The sequence below is a fragment of the Annulohypoxylon truncatum genome (assembly GCF_022578515.1).
Source record: "Annulohypoxylon truncatum strain CBS 140777 unplaced genomic scaffold F4807scaffold_48, whole genome shotgun sequence".
Classification (NCBI taxonomy): Eukaryota; Fungi; Ascomycota; class Sordariomycetes; order Xylariales; family Hypoxylaceae; genus Annulohypoxylon; species Annulohypoxylon truncatum.
Window position 1 is genome coordinate 148,226 of NW_025953834.1, and position 26,376 is coordinate 174,601.

The 26,376-nt window shown below is 49.6% G+C and overlaps 9 protein-coding genes across 9 annotated transcripts; 5 read left to right on the top strand and 4 right to left on the bottom strand.

The window, feature by feature from the left end:
* Window positions 1-604: 604 nt before the first annotated feature.
* On the top strand, window positions 605-5,034 carry F4807DRAFT_444749 (uncharacterized protein). The gene is made up of 4 exons (XM_047999688.1): window positions 605-1,120; window positions 1,176-1,896; window positions 1,949-4,339; window positions 4,439-5,034. Exons 1-4 carry the CDS (start codon window positions 1,032-1,034, stop codon window positions 4,442-4,444), a joined length of 3,207 nt encoding a protein of 1,068 aa, XP_047849531.1. The 5' UTR covers window positions 605-1,031; the 3' UTR covers window positions 4,445-5,034.
* An 890-nt stretch (window positions 5,035-5,924) lies between these two features.
* F4807DRAFT_454267 (MFS general substrate transporter) lies at window positions 5,925-7,743 on the top strand (the record flags this gene model as incomplete). The annotated part of the gene is made up of 2 exons (XM_048000555.1): window positions 5,925-6,818; window positions 6,880-7,743. The coding sequence occupies 2 exons, from the start codon at window positions 5,925-5,927 to the stop codon at window positions 7,741-7,743; spliced, it is 1,758 nt and encodes a 585-aa protein (XP_047849532.1).
* A 405-nt stretch (window positions 7,744-8,148) lies between these two features.
* F4807DRAFT_297849 (peroxisomal 3-keto-acyl-CoA thiolase) lies at window positions 8,149-10,700 on the top strand. Its single transcript, XM_047994902.1, has 4 exons — window positions 8,149-8,905; window positions 8,976-9,061; window positions 9,138-9,499; window positions 9,597-10,700. The coding sequence occupies exons 1-4, from the start codon at window positions 8,899-8,901 to the stop codon at window positions 10,396-10,398; spliced, it is 1,257 nt and encodes a 418-aa protein (XP_047849533.1). The 5' UTR covers window positions 8,149-8,898; the 3' UTR covers window positions 10,399-10,700.
* A 177-nt stretch (window positions 10,701-10,877) lies between these two features.
* Window positions 10,878-12,679, bottom strand: F4807DRAFT_298041 (ornithine cyclodeaminase). The gene is made up of 3 exons (XM_047994905.1): window positions 12,269-12,679; window positions 11,449-12,184; window positions 10,878-11,365 (listed from the first exon to the last, which is right to left on the bottom strand). The coding sequence occupies exons 1-3, from the start codon at window positions 12,507-12,509 to the stop codon at window positions 10,921-10,923; spliced, it is 1,422 nt and encodes a 473-aa protein (XP_047849534.1). The 5' UTR covers window positions 12,510-12,679; the 3' UTR covers window positions 10,878-10,920.
* A 725-nt stretch (window positions 12,680-13,404) lies between these two features.
* On the bottom strand, window positions 13,405-15,441 carry F4807DRAFT_297953 (carbonic anhydrase). The gene is made up of 3 exons (XM_047994903.1): window positions 14,714-15,441; window positions 13,830-14,429; window positions 13,405-13,771 (listed from the first exon to the last, which is right to left on the bottom strand). Exons 1-2 carry the CDS (start codon window positions 14,832-14,834, stop codon window positions 13,837-13,839), a joined length of 714 nt encoding a protein of 237 aa, XP_047849535.1. The 5' UTR covers window positions 14,835-15,441; the 3' UTR covers window positions 13,405-13,771; window positions 13,830-13,836.
* A 1,496-nt stretch (window positions 15,442-16,937) lies between these two features.
* Window positions 16,938-18,680, bottom strand: F4807DRAFT_444790 (60S ribosomal protein L8-B). Its single transcript, XM_047999689.1, has 4 exons — window positions 18,424-18,680; window positions 18,118-18,189; window positions 17,531-18,040; window positions 16,938-17,478 (listed from the first exon to the last, which is right to left on the bottom strand). The coding sequence occupies exons 1-4, from the start codon at window positions 18,424-18,426 to the stop codon at window positions 17,278-17,280; spliced, it is 786 nt and encodes a 261-aa protein (XP_047849536.1). The 5' UTR covers window positions 18,427-18,680; the 3' UTR covers window positions 16,938-17,277.
* Window positions 18,681-18,723: 43 nt separating this feature from the next.
* On the top strand, window positions 18,724-20,166 carry F4807DRAFT_444793 (adenine nucleotide alpha hydrolases-like protein). The gene has a single exon (XM_047999690.1). It carries the CDS (start codon window positions 18,872-18,874, stop codon window positions 20,087-20,089), a length of 1,218 nt encoding a protein of 405 aa, XP_047849537.1. The 5' UTR covers window positions 18,724-18,871; the 3' UTR covers window positions 20,090-20,166.
* On the bottom strand, window positions 20,167-21,125 carry F4807DRAFT_444795 (uncharacterized protein). The gene is made up of 5 exons (XM_047999691.1): window positions 20,826-21,125; window positions 20,698-20,765; window positions 20,525-20,621; window positions 20,368-20,462; window positions 20,167-20,309 (listed from the first exon to the last, which is right to left on the bottom strand). The coding sequence occupies exons 2-5, from the start codon at window positions 20,743-20,745 to the stop codon at window positions 20,289-20,291; spliced, it is 261 nt and encodes an 86-aa protein (XP_047849538.1). The 5' UTR covers window positions 20,746-20,765; window positions 20,826-21,125; the 3' UTR covers window positions 20,167-20,288.
* Window positions 21,126-21,158: 33 nt separating this feature from the next.
* Window positions 21,159-26,105, top strand: F4807DRAFT_444800 (uncharacterized protein). The gene is made up of 3 exons (XM_047999692.1): window positions 21,159-22,517; window positions 22,577-22,624; window positions 22,682-26,105. Exons 1-3 carry the CDS (start codon window positions 21,734-21,736, stop codon window positions 25,372-25,374), a joined length of 3,525 nt encoding a protein of 1,174 aa, XP_047849539.1. The 5' UTR covers window positions 21,159-21,733; the 3' UTR covers window positions 25,375-26,105.
* The last annotated feature ends 271 nt before the right edge of the window (window positions 26,106-26,376 follow it).

Below are 26,376 nucleotides of genomic sequence, written 5' to 3' on the forward strand. Positions count from 1 at the left end.
GATTTGATAGGCGTACAACCGCCTAATGAACGTATAGTTGCTCACCAATCGCTCAAAAGCCGGACGTTACCCGCTGGGCTTACTTCTACTATTTCAATCAGCCTGCATGATTCTGTACCATTAGCAACCAAACCGCAGCATACCGATAGACCTGCGTAGCCATGCGACGCCTTCGATTCGATCTATGATCCATGTATAGGCACTTACTAATGCTACACAACACTATTTCCGCGTTGATTCCTGCCATCGTAAAACAACAGAAGGTATATCTAGATTTGCTCAGATGAACCAGCTTAGTCATCAGCCCCTGAATCGGACCCCTCCGAGGTCATATCACTTCCGCGATAGGTCTCGACTATTGATAAAAATGCCTATCATAAAACAGGCGGGTGAATTTCCGTTCGTAAGCTGAAGTCGCTGTAAGCCGATACATTCCAGGTACCTATTCATAGGGTAAGTACCCGATTTCCACTGGAGATGTTTTACCCATTGAAGCCCCTGTAGCTCGTCCCCGCAGTAGGCCGGTGCGGTCCGTCGACGTGCCGCCTCCCCGCCTGGAGCCGCGACCCTGGATTGTCGCTTTATTTCGACATAACCTTGACACGAGTGCGCTCCTTTTGTTGCAATGTTAATGTATTTTATCCCGGAAATCTTATTCTGGTTGGATTCTGCTGAAAGTAACCTTACAAAGTGACATATGTCAGTAATAGAGTCCAAGTGCATATGAGTATCTGACCGAGTACCTACCTAACCACTACGCTGAGTATCGCTTGCATCATAAGCCCATCCTATCCGATAGATTCCATATGAAAATGCAAGGTAATCCATTGACAATTGGCATGGCTGTGATGCTGTGCTACACTCTGCCTTCCACTCCGCCTCGTTAGGCTGAATACTTTTTCCTTGCGTTTTATTCAACCCATTTCCTACCTAAAATTTCCAATCCATTTAGATATTCAATAATTACCGTGCCTCGGCCGGAGCTCGACTAGCAACAAAACTCCCGAGTTCCTTAGGTCTTATTCGATACGATGAACGAGCCGGAGGAGCAATATTGGCGCGGGGCTGTTCCTGAGACTGGACTAACAGTCCTCTTTGAACCTACCCAACCGTCCCTCGAGTGAGTTCCTTCTTGTTCCTTTTAGTAACCCCATACGATTTACTGACTAAAAAAGCATCGTGTTTATCCATGGATTTACTGGCCACCCTGAGCGCACATGGACCTCCAAGAAAGGGAATGCCAAACCCCGCGACGACGGCACAGCTGACGAGTATGTCGAGCCTCCTCCAAAAATTCGAAAACTCAATCCCTTCTCGAGCTCCCGCCACGCTAAGAGGAACACCCTCCCTGCTGTCTATTGGCCACGAGACTTGGTTCCAAAGACAATCCCGAATGCGCGTGTCTTGACATACGGCTACGATACCCACATCAGACACCGTACTGGACCTCCTGTGAGCAGAAACACGGTCTACGATATCGCGGGGGATCTTCTAGTTGCCCTAGAGTCTAAACGTCGAGTAGAGCCGCAGAGACCAGTGTTATTTGTAGTGCATAGCCTCGGAGGGATCGTCGTTAAGGAGATGCTTCGGCGATCGAAAGGTTACCATATGTTTCAGACTCACCTTCGCAACATATTCAAGTCCACAATCGGTGTCATGTTTTTCGGCACTCCACACGCCGGCGCTGACCCCCGCGGATTTCTCCAGCATATTGCCGAGAATATATTCAAAGCCGTCGGGTTTTCTGTAAACCAGCAAATTGTCGACACCCTCTTGCCGTCTGCGGAACGGCTTAAGGAACTCAGAGACGAATTTGGAACCATGGCTCAAGAGCGAAATTGGATCATACACTCCTTTCAAGAACAGTTTGGCGTCCAGAGTCTCGGTGGCCGGAAGGTATGTTTAATAGCATATATTTTCATTCGATATCTTGCTGACCATTACTTAGGTTGTAGAGGATATGTCATCTTACCTTAATGTTCCAGCCATTGAGATAACCGAGCATATTGGGCAAAACCATATGGAAATGTGTCGTTTCAGGGGATTGGACGACATTGAGTACGAGAAGGTTTCCGCCGCACTCCAGAGGATGACAGATACAGTACCCAAGAAGCCTACAAGAGATATGAGGCTGTCGCTAAGTGAAGCGCAGAAACAGGTGCTACTGGACTCATTGAGATTTGACCAAATCGATGCTCGCCAAATGACTATCAAGAGTGCACACGCCAAGACATGCAAATGGTTGCTGAAAAAGTCCGAATATATCGATTGGCTTGATCTTAGCAAGCTCGGTGAACATCACGGCTTTTTGTGGATCAAAGGGAAACCTGGTGCCGGAAAGTCAACGTTGATGAAGTTCATATTTGCTAACGCCCGGAGAAAAATGAAAGACAAAATCATCATCTCTTTCTTCTTTAACGCGCGAGGAGATTGTCTGGAAAAGTCTACAACTGGGATGTATCGGTCACTGTTATTGCAGCTTCTTGAACCGTTTCCAGGACTTCGGGACGTCTTTGATTCTCTTGGGTTAGCAACGTGGAACGGCGGACGCCACGAATGGAGTGTCGAGGCACTAAAAACACTCTTCGAACAAGCCGTGCAGGGTCTCGCAGAGTCCTCTCTGGTGTGTTTCATCGATGCACTAGACGAATGTGACGAACATCAGATCCGGGACATGGTCACCTTCTTCGAGCACGTGGGCGAACTGGCCATGTCAACTGGTATTAGACTCCAAGTGTGCTTTTCAAGCAGGCACTATCCTTATATCACAATCAGAAAAGGACTCAGCCTAGTTCTCGAAGGACAAGAAGGGCATAGCCAGGATATAGCCAACTATCTAGACAGTGAGCTGAAGATTGGACACAGTAAGCTTGCTGAACAGATTCGCACGGATCTCAAAGAAAAGGCAGCAGGGGTCTTCATGTGGGTTGTCCTAGTGGTCCAGATCCTGAACAAGGAACATGACAGTGGCCGTATCCATGGGCTTCGAAGAAGACTCCAGGACATCCCTGGGGACCTGCACGAGCTGTTTCGTGATATTTTGACACGCGATCGCCACAACAAAGGCGAATTACTACTGTGCATTCAGTGGGTCCTCTTCGCAAAGCAACCGTTAAAGCCGGAGCAGTTATACTATGCTATCCTTTCTGGTATCGAATCTGAAGCTTTGTCTGCGTGGGATCACGACGAGATTACAGCAGATGATATCCAGAGGTTTGTACTCAATTCCTCTAAAGGGCTGGCCGAAACCACCAAGTCCGAGACTCCGACGGTTCAATTCATTCACGAGTCAGTGAGGGATTTTCTATTTAAAGAAAATGAGTTGAAGGAAATTTGGTCTGACCTCGGAGGACAGTTCCGAGGAAGAAGCCACGAGCGATTAAAGCAGTGTTGTCTCAATTACATGAGCATCGACATCTCTAGCTATGTGGACATCAACGATTCACTTCCGAAAGCATCATCCCAACAAGCTGCGCGTCTCCGTCAATCAGTGGATAAAGCATTTCCGTTCTTAGAGTATGCCACACGAAACGTTCTCCATCACGCAGATGCAGCAGAAGGGAGCGGGGTCAGCCAGACTGATTTTCTTCAGACATTCCATGTTGCTGACTGGGTTAAGCTCGACAACCTATTTGAAAGAAATCAAATACGCCGACACACTCCAACTGCGAGTCTTTTATATATACTGGCGGAGCATAATATGGAAAATCTCCTCAGAAGTCACCCTTCCAAACTAGCCTGCTTTAAAATAGAAGATGAACGTTACGGAACACCAATTTTTGCAGCGCTGGCTACCAACAGTAGTGAAGCCGTCCAGGTGTTTTTACAAGCCCAGGCGGACACTTTGCCCCCAACGTCCCCATTTCACGACTTGTGTGAGCGGTATGACCAGGAGGGGCACGAACGAATCGGCTTTGGACGCGACTTCATTTTTTCACGACGAAAAAGTATCCTTGCTCATCTCATAGAGCATTACGATGAGGCACTACCCCTTGCTTTCCTCCTCAGTTCAATCGAGCTCGACACCAAGTTGAGGAATAGCTACGACCAAACGCTATCATGGGCTGCCGCGAACGGGCACGAGGCAGTAGTCAAGCTATTACTCGAAAAAGGCGCCGACATCGAGTTTAAAGATTGCCTTGGCCAAACACCGTTATCATGGGCTGCCGAGAAAGGGCGGGAGGCAGTAGTCAAGCTATTACTCGAAAAAGGCGCCGACATCGAGTCTAAAGATAACAGTGGCAAAACACCGCTATCATGGGCTGCCAAATTCGATAACGAAGCAGTAGTTAAGCTTTTACTCGAAAAAGGTGCTGATTTCGAGTCTAAAGATCACAATGGCCAAACACCGCTATCGTTAGCTGCCGCGAACAGGCGCAAGGCAATTATCAAGCTATTGCTCGAAAAAGGCGCCGGCTTCGGGTCTAAAGACCACAGCGGCTAGACACCGTTGTCACGGGCTGTGAAAGAGTTGAAAACTGTACCTTACTGGAAAAGAAGTGAGTACGAGATGGTGGTAGAGTTACTTAAATCTACCTCTGCCAAATCAAATTAAAATATCGGCATTGTCGGGTATATGTAAAGTGCTTGAATGCACATTAAATAATTCAATGTGCGTTCGAACCAGAAGACAGCCAGTTCGGCCGAGGGCATATAAGTGATTGATTATGAGGAATTAATGTACTGCCGTCTTGAGGGGACGAACTTAGCGATATGCAGAATGAACCCGTAATGGGAATATATCAGCTCATAATGGATACCCAGTGCTGGTGATGGTTTACTTGGGAGGCTCTAGTTGTAATGGCTAGGTATAAGGAGGTTCTTAACCCTGAGTATTTTAATAATGAGTCCGTGGCACTCATATTTCTCGGCGGTTTGTGTTTAGATGCGGACCTACGGCCGTATTGTCATCGGAGCATCGGGCTGAGACGGTATTGAATTAGCCCGATCGACAACTGAAGAAGTAATACATGGGCTCTGGAATATGAGTAATAATGTAGAGTTCGAAATAGAACAGCTTAATGGAACAGGAGGTTTTACCACGACAATTCCAAATTGAATAATATTCTAATAACACCGAAACCACGTGCAGAATTCGCCATGCAGAATCGTCATACTAGACGCAACTGACCCCTAGTTAACTCATCCAGGATGACGGATCTGGATCTAGGTATAACCCGTTGACCATCAGATCTTGGTTATAAATACACTGACGATTCCTTTTCGGGTTATATCTTGTTAGCGGATCATCTTAGAAGATCAGTAGATTTATAAGCTGGAGATAGAGCTTTTATGTCCGTCTACACCATCATCTGAGACTGACCCGCCGCGTATTCTTTGTCCCCACCGACGATACAAACTGCATAACAGGGCTGTTTTCATAAAGAGCCAGGACGGACTGTTCCCGATCCGGTAGGTGTTATCAGAAAAGAAAATTAAAATAAAATAAAAAAAAAACCTCGTCCGCTACACAAGCCTAACGCAAAACGACTTCGACGCTATTATACAGCTATGGGGTATTTGGAATGCTCTACTCGACACAACCGACCATCCGAGCTGTATCCGCTTACACTATGTAGGTACTTAGCTAGTAATCTTCACCATGTATTCGCGTTCATCCGACTTGGATCGCGGTCCCATTCCATCATAATTACTCAAGTTTGAGCCGCATAATGTTTATGCTCTCAATATAGTCCAATCCTACTGACTCATAAATGAAATACCTGCTCTGCCCAGACATCATAAAAATTGCTTTCTTTCGCACCTAAGCTTTCATTCCAACGGTTGCTAGACAGCTTCCGCCTAGGTATACGATCAACAAAGCGGCCATATCCGACAACTTTTTAGTTTTTGGTCTTAGTTGTTGTTTTTTGGGATCGCCAAAAAAAATTAATACCGATCTGGATAGTGAGAGAGGGGAAAAGATGAGCGTGACCTTGCCTCGCTGGCGCTTGGTCGTCGACCAGGCCGGCATCACCCCCGAGGTAAAAAACTACAAGTACGACGGTTCCGGAACAGAGAGCGACCCGTATCTGGTGAAATGGATCCCCGACGACCCTCGTAACCCGATGAACTTCAGCGCGTTCACGCGCTGGTCCATCACCATCGTCGTCGCCGTCGCCACCCTCGCCGTCGCCCTCGTCTCCTCCGCCTACTCGGGCGGCGTCGCCGAGATCATCGCCGCCTTCCGCATCAGCAGCGAGGTCGCCATCCTGGGCGTCTCGCTCTTCGTCGTCGGCTTCGCCGTCGGCCCGCTCCTCTGGGCGCCGCTGTCGGAGCTCTTCGGCCGCCAGGTCCTCTTCTTCGTCACCTACGGCGCGCTCACCGCGTTCAACGCCGGCTGCGCCGGCGCCCGCAACGTCGAGACCCTGCTCGTCCTGCGCTTCTTCGCCGGCGCCTTCGGCTCCTCCCCCCTGACCAACGCCGGCGGCGTCATCGCCGACATGTTCCCCGCCTCCGAGCGCGGCCAGGCCATGGCCGTCTTCGCCGCCGCCCCCTTCCTGGGCCCCGTCCTCGGGCCCATCATCGGCGGCTTCCTGGGTATCGGCGCCGGGTGGCGCTGGGTCATGGGCTTCCTGGCCGCCTTCTCGGGCGCCCTGTGGATTGCGGGCGCTTTCCTCGTGCCTGAGACGTACGCGCCGGTGCTGCTGCGCCGACGCGCCGCCAAGCTGTCGCAGATGACGGGGAAGCATTACCTGAGCATCATCGACCGCGATCAGGGACGTGTGTCTTTAAGCGATTCGTTTAAGGTGGCTCTTTCGAGGCCTTGGATCCTGCTCTTTAGAGAGCCTATCGTTTTCCTTATGTCGCTCTACATGGTAAGTAGCGGGATACATACCATGAGATTGGCCTTCAGACATTCTAATTAACAATTCCTAGGCGATTATATACGGAACCTTGTACATGCTGTTCGCCGCCTTCCCTATCGTATACCAACAAAACCGAGGATGGAGTGCTGGAATAGGTGGCCTTGCTTTCTTAGGAATCTTGGTCGGCATGATATTCGCGATCGCGTACACGTTTCCCGACAACAAGAGGTATATCAGGGTCCAGGAAGCGCACGGCGGTTTTGCCCCTCCGGAAGCTCGACTTGTGCCGACATTGGTCGCGTCCGCGTTCCTGCCTATCGGGCTTTTCTGGTTCGCGTGGACCAACTCTCCGTCGATACATTGGATGGCTAGTATCGCGGCCGGCGTTCCGTTCGGTTTCGGAATGGTTCTCGTCTTCCTAAGCGTCATGAATTACCTTATCGACTCCTACACCATTTTCGCCGCCTCCGTCCTCGCCGCCAACTCCGTCCTCCGTTCGCTATTCGGTGCCGCTTTCCCCTTGTTCACGAGTTACATGTACGCCAACCTCGGCATCCACTGGGCGTCGTCGATACCCGCGTTCCTAGCGCTCGCCTGCGTTCCGTTCCCCTTCCTCTTCTACAAGTTCGGCCCGGCCATCCGCAAGAACTGCAAATACGCGGCCAAGTCGGCCGCCTTCATGGAGAAGCTGCAAGACGCGCAGGCCAGCTCCGGGCGCGAAGATTCCGAAGAACAAGAAGAGAAGACGGAAGAAAGAACGGCAAGTACCGGGGAGTCTGAGGCCGGGATACAGACGGAATCCATCAGGGTACGCAGACGCACGAATTCGTGGGCCACCAGCGGCCATCACAGTCTCGCCCAGACGAGAAGTAATACTTACGAGGGCAACCCGTACGATATCGACAGAGTTAACACAAGGGAATCTTTCGCTTGAAGCACCTAGGATGTCGGCAAAATGCTCGTACATATTTTTATACATATAGCTCATGGCCATAATCTTTTTAAAACTATTCGAAGATCGAGATCTCACGACAGCGGATGAATACCTACAGATGATACCTCGAAAATGGGGCATAGACGATGCATAGGATTGATTATTGGAGTAATCATGGTCATAGTTATTGATGAATTGCATGTAGATATGAACTTGGTATTTATAATGCTATATCTCATCTTGGATGAATTTGCTACTTGGAGATCTTTGACAGTTTACTTGGAGTGAAGTCTTTTATGTGCTGTCAGTTATAATAGTAGTCGAGCGTATCATAATTGCTTTTGCCAATGTTGGTGGTTTATTGGGTTGGTGGTCATGCAAGGGATGGATCAAATGCACAGTGATGAAGTGGCGCACGGAAATGTGACAATGCAGTGAGCGCATAACAATATTGAAGCTATTTTCATTCCAGTCTCATAATTTCACGAGATTCTCCTCGAGTTACCAAAGCAGTTTCAAACTCTTTAGCTACCTTAGTATCCCGCTAAGACATGTGCCTCGACCTAGCCGGCATTGTGTCTAGATCCGTTGAGCTCGGCAACCAAGATCGTCCATGCCCACGATGATTTCAGCCATACGGATATTGTGAAAAGGTATGTAAGACAAATGAGTACGTCACATTGGTCGCAGAGGCCTTCAACAATTGCGGCTAGAGAGTTGGGGAAGTTCGCTCTAATCTAGTTGGAAAAATCGGAGAAAAGTCTGGGGCGGGTTGGCATGTGAATGAGGGATGCTATCGAAAATACAACGCTAAAAAGGAAAGCAAGAGCTTCCGACATGTGCCTCGGCCGGTTTATAGTGGGCCCTACTGACATCAGTGTGAATGGTTAGCGCATTTGGAACGTTCGACTGGTACCGGATATCTACAAGCGCAGCAAGACCCATGCATCCGAGGTAACTCAGCTTAAGCATGCCCGATGTAGCATATCGGATTACATACCTATTCCTTCTTATTGTAATCATAAACTCTACGAACCTTCCAACTTCTCTTCCTATAATACTACAATAAAATAACATATATCAACTCGCCATATTACCATCATCTTAATACCATTATCACCGAATTAGGAGCTGAAAAGGAGAGAAACAGCCACAATGGGTGGTGAGTACTTGTCTCAGCACCAACAGATTCGGTGGCGGGAATAAGAGCTGACAGAACGAAACAACAACAGCAATCGACCGATTAACACAAATCTCCGGCCAGATCTCTGGCTCCAAATCCGCGCGGGAGAAGATTCTTCAGAAGAGCCCAGACGACGTGAGTTCCAATCCAGACGTTCCAACACGGCCAAAATACCACATAAACAGGAGCTAATAATACCGGGCGAATATAGATTGTGGTAACAGCATGTCTCCGAACGGCCTTCACGAAGGGTGGCAAGGGCGGGTTCAAGGACACGCAGGCGGCTGACCTAATGGCGGGTGCGCTAAAGGGTCTCTTAGAGCGCTCCAAGATCGACCCGGCGCTCGTTGAAGATGTCTGCGTCGGCGAGGTCCTAGCTCCCGGTGGCGGCGCCACCGAGATGCGTGCTGCCGCTCTTGTCGCCGGTTTCCCCGAGAGCACCGCTGTCCGCACACTCAACCGCCAGTGCTCTTCGGGCTTACAAGCCTGCGTCGACGTTGCCAACCAGATCCGCGCTGGTATGATCGAGGTTGGTATCGGTGCTGGTGTTGAGAGCATGAGCTTACAATACGGGTGAGTCGCTTTTCCTACTCCGCCCCCCTTTCCTCTCTATTCCCGTACCGCTCTCCTGATTCGCCGAATCCCTTCCGCTAACAAGAAACGGAAATAGCCCTAACGCCGTAACCGAGTTTTCCGAGCTTCTCGAGTCGCACCCCGAAGCCGCCAACTGCAAGGTCCCTATGGGCGTCCTATCCGAGGACATGGCCCGCGACCGCAACATCAAGCGTACCGACCAGGATGCCTTCGCTGCCTCCTCATACCAGAAGGCGCTCAAGGCCCAGCAGGCGGGCCTCTTCGACGAGGAGATCCACCCCCTAACGGTGCAATTTACCGATCCCAAGAGTGGCGAGACCAAGACCATCACAGTGTCCAAGGACGACGGCGTGCGCCCCGGCATCACCGCGGAGTCGCTCGCCAAGATCCGACCCGCGTTCGCGGAGAACGGGTCGATCCACGCGGGCAACGCGTCGCAGATCTCCGACGGCGCCGCCGCCGTGCTGCTCATGAAGCGATCGACGGCGGAGCGCCTGGGCCAGACCATCCTGGGCAAGTACGTGGCAGCCAGCATCGTGGGCGTCAAGCCGCTGCTCATGGGCATCGGGCCCTGGAAGGCGATCCCCAAGGCGTTCGAGCTGGCGGGCGGCCTGACCAAGGACGACGTCGACATCTTCGAGATCAACGAGGCCTTCGCCTCCCAGTGCCTGTGGTGCGCCAACGAGCTCGGCATCCCCAAGGAGAAGATCAACCCCAAGGGCGGCGCCATCGCCTTCGGCCACCCGCTCGGCTGCACCGGCGCCCGCCAGGTGAGCACCCTGCTGTACGAGCTCAGGCGCCGCGGCCAGAAGGTGGGGGTGACGAGTATGTGTATCGGCACCGGTATGGGTATGGCTGCTGTCTGGGTTGCCGAGTAAGGCGCCAGCTTTGCTCGGAGTGGGAGATGGGATATTTGAAAAGTACTACTGTGCAATATCGATATGTACTACTTACTACCAATTTGGATATGGGAAGATTCGTCTAAAACCTTGATATGTATACCATCACGTATATAAAATCATGGACATGGATATGGACAGGGTCATGATTGGGGAGGATAGCTCAAAGGGCGGTTTAAATAGCATTCGTGTACATTATATCCGCACGGCGTTTAGTATATCGTATCATGCCAAATACATATATGCCAACACGGTCCTGTCTTGTTTGTCTTCCATCTCTAGAATACATGCCATTTATCTTGGTAAGTGCTTGCCTACGTACCTATGCAGTCTAGGTACCAAATGCGCTCTCCAGAACTTGTTCCCAAGTTTCGTGGTTAATCGAAATCAATGTGTCATTCGCCGATGGCGCTGACTCTTGCCCTTGCTGCAGCGACATACCTCGGGCAACTCCAGATCACTCATCATATGCGCCATCAGGGGCCGAGCGTCCTCTCCGCACTACGAAGAGAAACCCTCGACGTGGCTGCCCAGACCCTTCTCCTGCGCCAGCCGCACGATTTCGAACCCCACTACGAGGTCCATGAGCCCTAGCCCCACGCTCTTGTATATGACGTTGCCGACCGAGAGCCAGCGCGACAGATGGTTGTCGCGGCCGTGCGGCTGTTGCGGTTGTTGCGATTGCTTATGTTGTCCCAGGTCGTCGGGGGCCAGTTGGCTCGAACTGCGTCGGCGGAAGGGGAGCGAGAGACCGCTGCTGCTGCCGCGCCGGCTCGGGCTCCGCGACGAGGAGCCGGAGACGGTGGACATGGCCGTGCTGGACGACGCGATGTCGAGTTTGTCGAGGGAGTCGCTTATAGACGACGTTTCCGTGGAGCTTTGTGAAGCCAGTGGTTCCTCTTCCTCTTCCCTAGCTAGTCGGTGGATCATGACTAACTCACCTAGTCTAACTTTCTAGTTAGTTTTTTTTCTTCACTACATTTGGGGGATGATTGGGAGGTAGTATTGAGGGGGAGGGGGCTTGCTTACTCGACGAGCTGCTTAGGCTCTAGGCCGGCGTCGACGATTTCGCCCGCCTCTTTCAGTGCGCCGTCTAGTGTGTCTACGACGATGACTCCTCCTTCCGTCGCATGCTTGTGATAGTGAAGATGACCGGGCATGTGGCTTTTGGTGGCCTGGAGGAGCAATTCTCGAGGCAGCTCATGCATCTGCGGCGTGTAACTCCCGACCGCCACGATCAATCTGCCCTTCCTACGTCCCTCGTGGTTTGTCAGGATGCTCGCGTCAAACAAGTCGTCGGTGCTTGGCGTACAGCAGTAGATAACGTCCGCCGCCCTCAAATGGTCTCTCTGCAGTCTATCAAATTCGCCATAGCCGGGAGTTAGGAGGCTGAACTGTGCCTGGTCCCATCCTTCACGCTGCTTAATCTCCGTAGGAATACCGTAGATTTTCTTGAACATGTCCCTTGCCGTCTCGCTGAATCGACGGTTGATGATGTATATCTGGCGAATGGTGTCACCGCGCAGCATCAGTGCCAAGCGGATATGCCAGTATGCTTGCAGGCCCGAACCAAAGACAGTCAAGGTACGGACTGAAGTCCGTTTCATGAGGAGACAAGAGGAGGCCAAGGCCGTACGAAAAGCAGTCAAGGTCTTGGCATTGAGGAAGCCAAGAGGTGGTCCCAGAGGAGAGTAAAGAGTCACCGACCCCGTAGGCGTGATAGCAGGCAGTGTGGGATCAGATGATGGTGACGATAGCGTTACAACTATGGATTCGTTAGTTAGATTGGTCAAACGCAAGGCTCGCGATGTTGGGTTTCTATGTTTGTTTCCGATTTTGATAGACATACCCTTCACTGCATGGCCAAGAGCACTATACGATGGCATGAACAGTGTGGTGGCACCGGTGGTATTAGAATGCACTGACGTCCGCTCGGGTTGGTGGACAACGCCATCTGCAATCGACTGCGTGCCGGTTGAGTACTCATGGAGAGCATTTCTTAAGGTATAAATAAAGCCTTCTGCTTCTTCACGGCTTAGATTCTCCAGTAAACATCGAATCTGTTCGTCGGAGAGGACGGTCAGAGACATGTTTCACACTTTATCGGTGAAGATTCTATATTTATAGATCAAGTTGTGAGATGGAGGCTAGATAACTGGGTCCAGAAGTAGGTACGTAGGTAGTAGATGTTGTAAAATAAAGATACTGGTATTAGTCATTGATAGCCTCGTCCTTGTCTTTTGGTTGAGAAGGTAAGTATATGTCAAACAGGCAAACCCTCAGGGAAATCTCGAGATAGGTTACCTAGTGTCGAAGTAAGAGAGAAGATCGGACCCTCGATAGGCGAGACGAATGCTTAGCCGAACGCACGCTCTTCCACTACGTAAACCCTCCATCTTTAGGCAGGATATACGGTAAAAACCACGCAATTCTATCGAGACGCCACGCACCTTGGCGTTTGCACGACATTCCTATTCCTTTTCTTTGATCTCCCCCAAATCCGAGAAATGGAGATGGCGTGGTAAGGAATAGCCAGGATGGCCAGGATGGTCAGGATGGTGTGGTGTGACAAAGAAATACCAAGACAATGGATAGCAGTAGAATAGCACATCGTACCTACCTCGCTATAGACTACCAGCACTGCCAGCCTACCAGCAGTAGCCAGTAGCTACCCCACTGTCGTTAGCACCTTTGGCGGCTGGGCTGCGTAATTGGACCCTCTTGACGAACTCTAACGAACTGGAAGTGACGTAGGAATGTAGAGGGGTAACCTTGGCATCTTACGAGGATTGACTCTAGATTTGATAGAAACGGCGATATACTGATGACAGATTAGCAGATTAGCCGTTAAACTTAAGCCAACCAGCAGGTGCGCTTCGAATCTAAATTCGGAAGAAAGCGGCATGCTTTAATTAGAATTACTGTAACAAAAACATTGAAACATCCACTGGATCTTGACATCTCCAACTGCTAAATGCAAATGCAAATGCAAGATATATGAATTCCTCAGAATACCGAGTACCTAGGCCTAGGTATACCAATAAACACTAATTCCCCATCGCCAGAAAAACGGATGCGCACGCAATGCAGCACACATACATACATCCCATACATCCCATCGCCATCGCCATCGCCATGCTTGCCATGTAGACACTTTGCTCGAAACGCCGCCACTGAAAGGACCTCCGTGAGGTCAAGGTATCGTATCGTAAGGACCAACTAGACCGATTTCACCGTATTCACCAATGTCACCAAATTCACTAAAAATCACTCGCCCGCCGATATGCTCTTCTACCGTCGCAGTCGCCGCCGCTGTGCCGAGATCCATGGGTGACCATTTTCATTTCGAAGCCTGGAAGACACCAACTTTTTTAATAACGCCCTAATCCGACGAGTATCACCGCCCTTACAAATCCTTTAGCGAGCTTGCATACTTCCTGCTCCGTCTGACCGGAACACGAGCATGGCATGCTTTCCCCTTACCACATCTCCGGCATCGCCGTTCAATCCCGGAATTCCGTGATGTTCCCCCTTCGTTCCGAGGCCCAGGTCTCGGATCCGACCTAAGCCGATGTCGAAGAACGTTCCATGAACCTGGAGGCCCCTCTCGGCGATAGCATCCTGGATCGCCGCATTGGCCATGAGCACGTTGATGCCGGCCTCGACGTTAAGCTCCGCAATTCGCACGCCGCGCGTCTTGTCGTCCGTGATAGACTCTAGCTCTTCCTTGTTCGCATTGCGAATCGCCTTGAGCGGCACCAGCCACGTGTCCAGCACGCCGCCAACCCGTTGGTTGCTCAGCGCCGCCGCTGCACCTCCGCACGACGAGTGACCGCATAGCACCACATGCTTGACTTTAAGGTGCGTAACCGCGTACTCGATCACGGCAGACGTGTTGATGTCCGTCGGCGAAATGATGTTGGCGATGTTGCGGTGCACAAACACGTCGCCCGGCTGCAAGCCTAGGATCGTGGTCTCCGGGCAGCGAGAGTCGGAGCATCCTAGCCACACTGTTGTCACACGCGCCGTTAGCCGTCTTATCCGTCTCCTCATTCTTGATTTGCATAGTACATCGCATGTAAGTACCGTCATCTCCACCTCACATGGAAGCTGACAAGTCACCTATCTTGCTATCCTGGCAAGGACCAAGGGTACACAGTTCCGAGACCGAGCTAATGCTCTGTTGGGTGGGTCTTCGCTTGACAGGCCTCGCCTCGCATCTCAACAAAGGAAATGAATAATACGTATTCGAGATTATGTTATGACCAAGGAAAGAGGGGATGATTATACGTACGAATTGCTGGTGATTGTCCCGAAGCTAACTTAGGGAAGAAGTCGGGGTTCTGGTGACCCTTATAGCCGGCCCAGGCTTGATTCGAGCTCAGCGCGTAGGCGAAGGCATCTTCTGCGGCCATGGTAAGCGAAACGGTATTTCCAAAAAGACGAAGTTACCCTCGCCAATCTCGGGGATCTCAAAAATAAGTTTAAGCGTATTATTTTTGTACGAGATGCCAATATCCACCCCTGCAGATCCAGATCCAGGAGTACCGTACCTCCTTTTTCTTGGCGGGGTAAACTACCGGATTTGGGATTAGGGAAGGATGAAGGGAAGAGTAAACGTACGCGGAGGAGCAGGCATTTCTCGACAGATGTGAGCGCCCGGGTTGCGCCCTTTTATATGTAAATGCGACTGGGAGGTATAGGACGTGGTATGTATGTATAATGACCACGAGCGGCACGCAAGATCCCACCCAAAGGGGACTGAGACTGGATGCGGGATGTAGGATATGAGCGAATTAGGAAGTCCCAAGCCCAATCAGATATGGTGTTCGCCCACTCGTCCACACACCACTAGGAAGCCCTGGGAGGGTATTTTCGGTTTATCTTCAAGTTGTTTGCTGAATAACAACTTTGACCGAGAGATCCTAGCGTTCTTTCTGACCTCAAAATCGCGCTCTCGGCTGGGTCGGTGATCACTCGGAGGAGGCGGTGATCGAAATCGTACGGTGATGGTGAACGGGACGACGGAGCCCGTGAGGAATAACCTAGGTAAACAAATAAAGCGGCTCACAGACGAGGTCTTCGATAGGTTAAGTACGTAGGCAAGGTCGGCCCAAACGGATTAGCGGAGATACGGATCTGCTAATGTATGTAGGGAATGAAACAAGATTCATGGGATCATGAAATAGGACACGTAGGTAACGCGGAGAGCGGAGATATGAGTAGGAAGAGGCTCAGTAAGAGGTATTAAAAAGATGACGAACTTGGCGTCAGCAGCAAGACAAGACACAGCATAAAGGCAACAACAGCGCAAGCTCAAAGCTCCTATGGTTTCCGGAGATTTTCAATCTTATGTACACGACGACTCGAAACTATCCATCCTTCTTTATTACATTCCAAGAATCCAACATGGCACACACCTAACATATAAAGACAGGATCGGCCTGTCCGGAGTCCGGGGTAAAAGAGGTAACAGGCCTCAAACCGCAAAGCCGTGCATCATTTCTTAACCTTATCTTACATAGATATTACCGTCTTGTTTGCCCAGAGTTTGCCCAGATTTCACAGATTTCGATAGCTTAGGCTTCGCCCCCTCCATCTCTCGGCGCCAATACTTTCCATTACCCGTGTCACTTTACCATACCTGACCTGGCCGAACGTGGGATGAACCGTATCTGCGTTTGATATGAAACCTCCATGTCACAGGGTCCGGCGGAAGCGCATAGATTTGAGATTGGGACGAAGCAAGCAATCAGGCATAAGAGGCTTCGCTTGGAAATGCGGAACATTTGGTAAGCTAACCTTCTAGGTACATATCGAACCTCCTATCAAACCTTGTTATACACTCATTACTTACGTAGCTAGACTGCTAGATGCCTACCTAGCAGGCTGGGTAGCATAGCTAAGCAATACCGCGCAGCAAGAACGGAGCATCTAATGTGCCTAGGAACCAATACCCGGACCTCGACCCCCCAGGGCTTATGCGGTACCGTTAGCCAGTTGAGCCAATGAGCCAATCACAAATACAACGTGCCCATGTGCTGAAGGTCACCTACCCCCTGTCAGGTACTGGACAGGGCAGGGCTCGCGGCATTGCGTTAGAAAGCGGTGAGGAGCTAAAAGGATTGCCTCTAATGGAGGTACATAGATACGAAGTATCTCAAACACAGATACGATTGAAATACCTCCTGATCGCCCTGCATAATCATTGATATATAATTATTAATGGTAGACTGCATTGTTATCAGATTGACTGACTGGTCTAGGCCTTGCATTGTTTCTTCTTCTTCTTCTTCTTGTTGGAATTGTTGCATACGTAAGCTTGGATGTTGAGATGTGATGTGATAGATGCCAAGTTACAGACCCAACACTCAGGAACGCTTTTTGTTTGAATGCCCGTTTTGGCCTGAGAAATGCGATGCTGCAACGAGGCTTGCTTGGCTACTTGGGCTTGGCTCGGCTCGGCTTGACTATCCTCATACGGCATTTAGTAATCAGCCAATAAAATAGTTTAAATCAACCTACGGACCCCGTCTAGATCCCGCACTGCTTACTGAATACCGAGAGATCCATCTTCTTTAAATAACTACCAGACTACCAAGGGATATCGTAAGACTTGGCACTATTAATTGGTATTGGCATACGGCGCAAAGAACAGACGTCACCAGGCTGAGCCGTTGTTTGTTAATCATTGTCACATTGGTCCTTGGGTCAAATTCTGGAGATGGAGTAGGCTTTCATCATGCAAATCCACGCGAATCCACGTGTTTGGTATTCCATTTTACCACCTCCAACGCCTGAACCGTGCTTATCTAGAAATCATGACCCGTGACCGACTCCGATGCTTAGTTCCAAGCTTTAGACCTTGATAGCCTGCTCGAGAGCCTTCTTCTTCTTCTCGATGCGCTTGTTGGCTTTAGCACCCATGATACCACCACCCCACTGTCGTCGGGCGTTCTCAGAGTTGGCCAGGTAACCATCCTTGACAGCGCTGACGAGCTTGGAGAGCTCGGACTTGTCCTCAGATCGAACCTCAGTAATGGCAAGAACAGCAGCAGTCTAGGCTTTGTTAGTTTCATCGCATCAAATATAAGACTAATTTCACGCATACCTTCTTGTGGACAACGGTTCCGAGACGGGCCTTGCCCTTGATGATGGCGTAGGGGACACCCATCTTTCGGCAGAGAGCGGGCAAGAAGATGACCAACTCGATGGGGTCAACATCGTTGGGAATCAGGACGAGAGAAGCCTTCTTGTTCTCGATAAGGCCGACGACGTGGTTCAGACCGTACTTGACAGCGTAAGGCTTCTTGCTGACATCTTCCTTCTTCTTACCCTCCTTGATGGCGGTAGCCTCCTTCACCAATCGCTCCTTCTTCTCGGCCTTGGACTCGGGTCGGTACTTGTTGAGGAGCTTGAATGCCTGAGCGGCGGTGTTGCGGTCAAGGACGTGCTGGAATTGGGAAATGGCAGGCGGGACCTTCAAGCGCATGTTGATGATCTTGCGCTGACGTTGAAGGCGGACATACTCGGGCCACTTCACCATGCGCGAGAGGTTTCGCTTGGGCTGGATGTCTTGGCCGACACCGAAGTTGCGGGGTCGCTTCTCGATGAGGGGGTTCTACATAGCATGTCAATATCGCCTGGGGCCTGGCTGTAGGGATTGGGGAAAAGGGAAATCGAAGTATTGGTACTCACCTTAGGGGCCTTCTTGGAACCCGCCTTGGAGGCGAAGGGGGCCGGGGCGGCCTTCTTACCGGACTTAGGAGGCTATCATTGAGAAGAAAGACATCAGCAAATGTATTCCATTGACTGTAGTCATTCTTGAACTCTAGAGAGATGATCGCGAGTAGCATTTCTGCACACCACGCGAAGATCTCAAGCCAGTTCTTCACCTGCGTCCGAAGACGACAGGCGGAAATCAAGCAACTCGGCAAGCGAGCGCCGTCAAATAATTTAATTGAATGCGCAAGCGCATATCAATGTCGGATATCAGAAGCTTACCATGTTGATTAATTTGTCGAGTGGTCGTGTTGGGTGAAAGAAGATCGACCAAGTTTGAGAGGTGTGAGGAGAAAAAAAGATGTTGAAAGTCGCGAGCTTGAAAAACTAATGTAAAAAAAGTTGTGCGTAGGGTTTCGTAGCGTAACGGGTAAAAAGTCGGCAAAGTGTAGGCGGGTTAGACCATGATTAGACTAGTGCAAATTGCCCCTCCAGTGCGACTGATGTACCTTTGTATCTATCTTTAACCCCACCATGCGATTCTTCATTGAATAATTGAATTTGAAGTCTTCAAGCAATCATGAATAAGTTTGAGATGGATGAGTTAACACCAACGAAACTTTAATTTATCGCTATCTACTATTTTATAATACTACCATATACCTATCTTATATTCACTCCTTCACATTTCAAGTTTACTCACCATTAACCCCAGACACATAATATAAAGATGCCACCAGCACTCTGCGCCCTCTGCAAAACAGAGCGAGCACTAATCAAGCGGCCCAAGAACTACCAAAAACTGTGCAAGGGTTGTTTCATTCAAATATTTGAAGATGAGGTGCATCACACAATGATCTCATCACAATTATTCTTTCCGGGCGAAAAAGTGGCGATCGGGGCATCAGGCGGCAAAGATTCTACCGTTCTAGCCTCAGTTCTCAAAACTCTTAATGAAAGACATAACTACGGGGTCGACTTAGTACTCTTAAGTATCGATGAGGGTATCAAGGGTTACAGAGATGATTCACTCGAAACAGTCAAACGCAACGCAGTCCAGTATGACATGCCCCTAAAAATAGTAGGATATGACGAGCTCTATGGTTGGACAATGGATCAAGTCGTTGAAACTATTGGCAAGAAAGGAAATTGCACCTATTGTGGTGTCTTCCGGCGCCAGGCTCTTGACCGGGGTGCAAAGATGTTAGGGATTAAACATGTCGTCACCGGTCATAATGCTGATGATGTCGCCGAGACTGTTCTCATGAATCTACTTCGAGGAGACTTGCCGCGCCTGTCAAGAAGTACAAGCATCGTTACCGGAAGCGATGCCAGTGAGGTCAAGAGGAGCAAGCCGCTCAAGTATTCATATGAGAAAGAAATCGTATTATACGCACATCACAAGAAGCTCGACTATTTTAGCACCGAATGCATTTATAGTCCAGAGGCCTTTAGGGGGAGTGCCAGAAGTTTAATCAAGAATTTGGAGAGGGTCCGTCCCAGTGCTATCTTAGATGTTGTTCGGAGTGGCGAAGATATGGCGAGACTGGTTCCTGGAGCTACACCAAATTCTTGTAATTGTGATGGGAAGACAACATCCCATCGAGCTCCAACTGATGAAGACAACATAGGGGGTTGTGGCTCAGCAAACGGACGAACGAATGGCGGCGAGATGGCAGCTATGGAGAAACAACTCCGAGAAACTGAAGCTGCTGAGGCTGCGGGACTTGAAACAGAAATCACAGTTGCAAAGGTCGAAAGTCAACATCGTGAGAAGTCGAATCAATCAAATGGCCAGCTCAAGACGGCAGGAACCACTGTTCCCATTAGACTGAAACAAAAATTAGGTACATGCGAGAAGTGTGGCTATATGTCGAGCCAGAAGTTATGCCAGGCTTGCATGCTTCTTGAGAGCCTGAATAAAAATCGGCCGGAGATCACGATATAGAATTGGAATGGACAAGGCGTTCCGGCATTCTAGATGTGTTACATTGATATTGGGAAGATACCCGAGTAAAATCATGGTTAATAGATATGATTGCGACGAAAGGTTGCAGTATCAGATGTTGTATTCTGTGGGCTATGTACAAGTGATTTCCCATGGCATAGCATCTTTCGATACCCTGAACACGTATTCTTCATCTAAATCAACCAATACGGTTCTCAACCTAGATATACTGTCAGTATCGCGAACGTATTCATAGCTTCGTAAATAGAGAAACCTACCTTCCAAGGGTTGTTCAGCTCAAAGCCTGGAGGGGCGATGGGACCGTCGGTCTGTCCGCGTAGATGACCTGTTAATCGGCGATCTCGGTCCATCACTGCAAAAACACCAAGTCAGCTTTCCTGGAATCAAACATATCCCATCCTATATTCGTCGTACTTTGCCTATCCCACATATCTATCGATCGTCGTGGTCTCTTGTTACCGTTGTACCAGTGTTTGAACTTCGAAAGACCCGCGCCAGTGGCGCCAAACATCTAGTATGTCTTAGTATCCGAGACTTTAAAGGAGGAACTCGTCGTTGTTGTCGATTGAGAGGTGGAGGGATCTTACGGCAAGAATGATTCCATAGGGAATCAATGCTTCGAAGGGAACGGCCATTTTGAAGCTATAGGCCTACTCTTCAATTGAATAATTAGTATTGCGCTACGCAGCTGATTATTAAGATTTGAAAGACTCACTATTCTTGTGTACCAGACGTTTTGATTTCAACTGTCCTGAGAACGTCAATCGGCAAATAGCTCTCAGTAAGTATGGACTGGTGGGTGAGGTCGGAGTTTGGCGACCAATGATGTCGACTCAATTATTATGGCCCAAGGCTGAGAATATGGAGGTGACAAGAAGTACCTACGTACCTAAAGAGCTCCGTCGGTTTAGTTTAGGCGAGTGAATTCAAGGTCAGTGCATACCTGTTGGTCTTAGCGTGGACCCGCAATGGTTCGAGTGACTACGGAGATTACATAAACAAATGAACATTGGAGTTCAAAGTTCAAAGTGCAGCTGAAGCAGGTGCTGGCTGATCTGACTAATTTGTGGGGCTCGGCAACAATTGCACCACCAACAATGTTAACTTCGCCCATCCAAAGTACGTCGCGAGGGGAGCTACATCTTGTCGCAAACCCTACTTTTTCCCCTTCTTAACACTTATTTCATGTCTCTATTTTTCCAGCAATACGCGTCGATTGCCTCACCAATCCTTTCTCTCTTTCGTTAATTCAATAATAAATCACCTTCGATAGAATCCGGCGCGTCTAACAGCTTTTGAAGTTCGCTTAGTAAACTTCCAACAATAGACTCAAATGTCTCGCGCATCGTCCATTCTGAAGCCCATAACCGTCTCGACTTTATCTACCGTACAGTCTCGACTTTTCTAGCCCTGACTAATATTTTGCGACGGGCATGCGACAAGACCATTCATGACGCGAAGTGGTGCGACCTGGAGGTTACGGAACACGCCTTCGCCACCGTACGTATCCTAAGCGCAAGGCACCCGATACGATACCTTTAACCATACACGATTACTCGATTACTCCACACCCACGATCTCCTTCCGACCCATCCAAGATCTTCGACCCACGCCTTCATACCCATGAAGGCGATGGCCAATGCTCAGCTCATGCAGGAGGAGCTACAACAAAGTGTAGTACTGTCTGAAGAGGATGCTGAATTTGAAGAGGACTTGCCAAACCAAGTAACCATGGCCGGTGGTAGTATCCCCCAAGTTATTGGCAATTCAGGCCCTTCCCGTCCTCCTCATTCGAATCTCGTGCATTCGCTCGGAGATGACGAACCATTTTCTAAATATAAACCTGAGGAAGTGGATGGCTATGAGATACAGGACGACAATGAGGTCGTTCAAGTAGCCGAAGAGGATCTGGTGCCAGAAGAGGACGAAGAGGACGAGTTGGGAGACGAACCAGCCGAAGAGGATGATGCAGATCAGGACGAGAATGAGTCTAGCGCTGACGATGACGTCCATGATGACGACGATGCGTTCGATGTCGACGCCGAGGGCGAAGATGATGATGATCTTGGTCTGCGTCAAATTGATCCGAATCTAGCTTCTAGTGATGAAGGTGAAGCCGAGCAAGAAGATGACGAGAATGAGGGCGTCGGCGCTGTGAAAATCAAACCTGGTGATACCGATGACGAGGAGAGTGATAGTGACGACGAGGTCAGTTTGGCGTCGGGTTCCAGTGACCGGGAATCCGCAGCAGAATGGGAAGATGCCGTCGATAATGATGAGGAGGAAGAAGACGAAGAATCTGACGTAGCTGACCCTAATACGTGCATTTTCTGCAAGAAAGATGAGGAGCACGATCCGGGCGAAGAGTTTGAGTCTTATCTCACCTGCAAAGGTTGTGGTGAACACGGTACGTCATATGGAACCTAGCCAACACGTCAGTCAACCGTCTAACAAATGTTGCTTTAGCTCACCAACAGTGCGCCCGAGATGAAGGAGCTCTTGACGAGAAAAAAAGTAAGTTTGGCGCAACACTCGTCAGTCTATCGTCTAGTCACTCACCTGACCATTTAGATGCCTCGAATTGGAGGTGCCCAGATTGCGCTCGCGACGAAATGGGCTCCGATTCAGAAGCAGAGTTTGACCGTGAGAACGCAGAAGGTGATCACGACATGGAGCTAGACGGTGGCGTGGATAGCGATTTATCTCCTACGTCTACCAACCGATCAACCGCTCCTAAACTTGCTCGAGACCTTCTCCCTTCTCAGCGCGGCATGAGCAAGCCAGATTCACACTCCGTCTTTAATCAACTAGTTCTAGATGAAGATCCTATGGACGGCTCGCGAGTCTTACGTAAGAGGAAGACGTCGTCAGCCGAGGCAGAGGAAGAAGAAGAAGTGCTATCGTTGCGAAAACGAAGAAAGAATACTTCCGAGGGGTCTGTCCAAGATGAGGCCGGCCAAGATAACTCGAATGCGGCGGAGTCATCAAGTAGACAACGGTCAGGGCGCTCTTTGCGACATAAGGCGTCAAACTCAGAAGCCCTATGCACGATTGTCAAGAAATCGCGTTCCAGTCTAGTAGTAAAGATGCGAGTGGGTGCAACGGAGTTAAATAAGATTTTACAGACCCCACGATCGAGGAGGAGAAAACGAACTGGCCGGGCAGTTGCATCCCGCTCGTCGCGATCTGCCAGAAACGTCGCATCAACACGGGCTGCTGCTGTTGCGGAGCCGCCTCCGATGGCTCCCTTCTTCCCGTCCAGCTACTCACAGCCCTTCTACTCATTCTATGACAAAGAGCCGGACGAGCTTAAAGGCAAACCGTATGGTGGAATCTTGACCGAGGAACAGGCGGATACGACCAAGACATTGCCTACGAAAGACGACCGACGCCGTTTCGATGAGGCCAAACAGAAAGCCGAGGAGGAATGGAGGAATCGGTTACTCGCTATGCAAGCGGAAGCCGAGGTGCCGGTCAAGAAGTCGAGGAAGGCTTCCGGCCCCGCAAGCCAGATTGAGTGCATCGAATTTGGGGGCTGGGAAATAGACACGTGGTATGCAGCTCCGTACCCTGAAGAGTACAGCCGCAACCGGGTTCTATACATCTGCGAGTTCTGCTTGAAGTACATGAACTCGGATTACGTCGCGTGGCGCCACAAGCTCAAGTGCCCTGCAAAACATCCGCCAGGTGACGAAATATACAGACATGGCTCCATTTCCTTCTTCGAGGTTGACGGTCGGAAAAACCCAGTCTACTGCCAAAACCTCTGTCTCTTGGCCAAGCTGTTTCTCGGTTCCAAGACTCTTTACTACGATGTCGAGCCGTTCTTGTTTTATGTTCTTTGTGAGTATGACGATATGGGCTACCATTTTGTCGGTTATTTCTCCAAGGAAAAGCGTGCGAGCAGTCAGAACAACGTCAGCTGCATTCTAACGCTACCTATCCATCAGCGAAAGGGATACGGCCATCTGCTTATTGATTTCTCTTATCTCTTAACGAAGGTAGAAGAGAAGACTGGATCTCCCGAGAAACCGTTGTCTGATATGGGCCTTGTTTCATACCGGAATTACTGGAGACTGATAATCTGCAAATACCTCATAGACCATATGCCTGAGGAGAAGACACAGAAGAAGGGTCTGAGCATCAGGCAGATATCCGACGATACAGGGATGACTCCTGACGATGTCATATCAGCCCTCGAAGCGCTACGTTTTCTTGTTCGTGACCCCGTCACTCAAGTGTACGCTTTCCGGGTCGATTTAGCATACTGCCACAAAGAGGTTGCGAAATGGGAAGCAAAAAATTATGTGAAGTTAAATCCTAAAAACCTCACCTGGATGCCCTATGTCATGGGTCGTAGCAATGCTACGAATTTCGAATTAGGGCCAGCCTTAAATACGATTGCACCTCGCGAGGAAGACGAAGACATCAAAGCCGTCCAAAACCTCGCAGAGAGTGGCATTGCGACTGGAGATTTTGCCATCACCCAGCCAGTAAACCAAAAACCGCCTCCTGGAGCTGAATCGTCGGTTCTCGAATCCACGGAACCAAACGACAACGCTATTGTGGAGAACAAGGAAGACGCGAAGCTTAATGGAATTGGCAAAGAGAACGCGGAAGCATCTGGGGGCCATTCGGAAGACCCGAGAGCGTCAACTAGTGCCGCCGCGAGCGCTCCTGATGACGAGAATGCCTGGATTAAGGCCTACGACACGATTCCAGTCAGTAGATTCCAAGTTTTCCCTGCTATCAATAATAGACGTACAGCTATATCACGCCTCAATTCTACTATATCTAGACCGGCACCATTGCCACGCATCCCGCCTCCCAGCGCACGACGAATCGCGCGGCCCAAAGCTCGTCGCTCGACCGGTAGTGCCTCGGTACGGAAGTCAGCTCCGAAGGCAAGTAATGGCAAACGTAAGCCTGGCGGCACCGGTCGCGGTCCGGGTCGTTGGCCGAAGGGGACCAAGAAGAGCGATTACGGCAATGCAGACAGCGGGCCAGGCCTACCTCCAGCATGGCTCGAACGACAGCGTCAGCAGCAGGCGGTGGCGACTACCTCCACGGCCGATGAAAATACCCAGGATACTGTCCAGGTGCAAACAGAGGCTAGCAAAGGCCAGAAGGGCAAACAAGTGGCTGTCTTATCATTCAAATCCGAGGTCGTTGCCGAGGACGGTACCGTTTTGACGAACGACGCTAACGGCGATATCGTTATGGGCGGGACCAGCAATCAGGAAAACGCGACTGAAGAGGCGTAACCGGCGCAGAATTGCTCATCGAAGAATCGCTAGGGGCTGGCGCTTGCAAGCATTGTGTAGAATTTGTGTATAGCTTACTCACGGTGCTTTTCTGAAGGGGCCCCGCGTAAAGGGATCGAGGGACCCTTGGGGAAGAGCACGGGATTTCGGAGGGTCGGCGTCAAGGCGAATAGCAAGCAGGCAGTTATGGGATTCTGCTAGATACCTAATTGAGAGCTTGATTTGTGTCATTAATGAGTGTTTTTGGTTTTCTATACTTAAGAATTCCGCGGGGAGGGTATGAGTGGCTGAGTTTTATGATTAGAGAAGTTATTGTCTCATTGAAGTCGGGTAGGTAAGTCTTTATATCTTGAGAGATATGGATGTTTAGATAATTAAACGAGATGTTGAGGAATGTCTTCTGGCTTTGAAAATCTAATAAAGGTTTGTTAGGTAGGAATACATAGGAGGCTAGATGGTGTTGGTCCTTACCCCGACTAACAAGTCCTTTTTAAGGAATGGTCAGGTTATTCTTGTATATCCCCAAGGCATGGATTCGTACTCGGTCTCTTTCTCTCAATTATTCTGATATGGTTTACATGGTGTAAAAGTGTTGAGTAAACTTTCCACTCAGGTTTTAACTACTAAGAAAGAGATATCCCAGTTATTAAATGAGCTACTTATACTCGAACTTGTTAGTGCTTGTATGAGGTCAGCGAACTCTCTGTGTAGCAACATACCTATTAGGTGCCACATTTAAAAGGGTGTGGTTTGTTATTATTGATGGCATTGTATTGTTGTGTATATTGGTATTTATTGAGTTTGAGTGGCAATGCTATGTTATATCGAACGAATAAGATGGTTTCTTAGGATTCATCACTATTGCTGGAAATATACACAATAACCGGTACTCGGGAGCATTAAGATATGACAGAATGATTGTCATTCAGAGATAATTATATACTAGTACAAGACAAGCTTTATATACATATGTTCACTTAGTCTTAAGATTGATGCGACTGT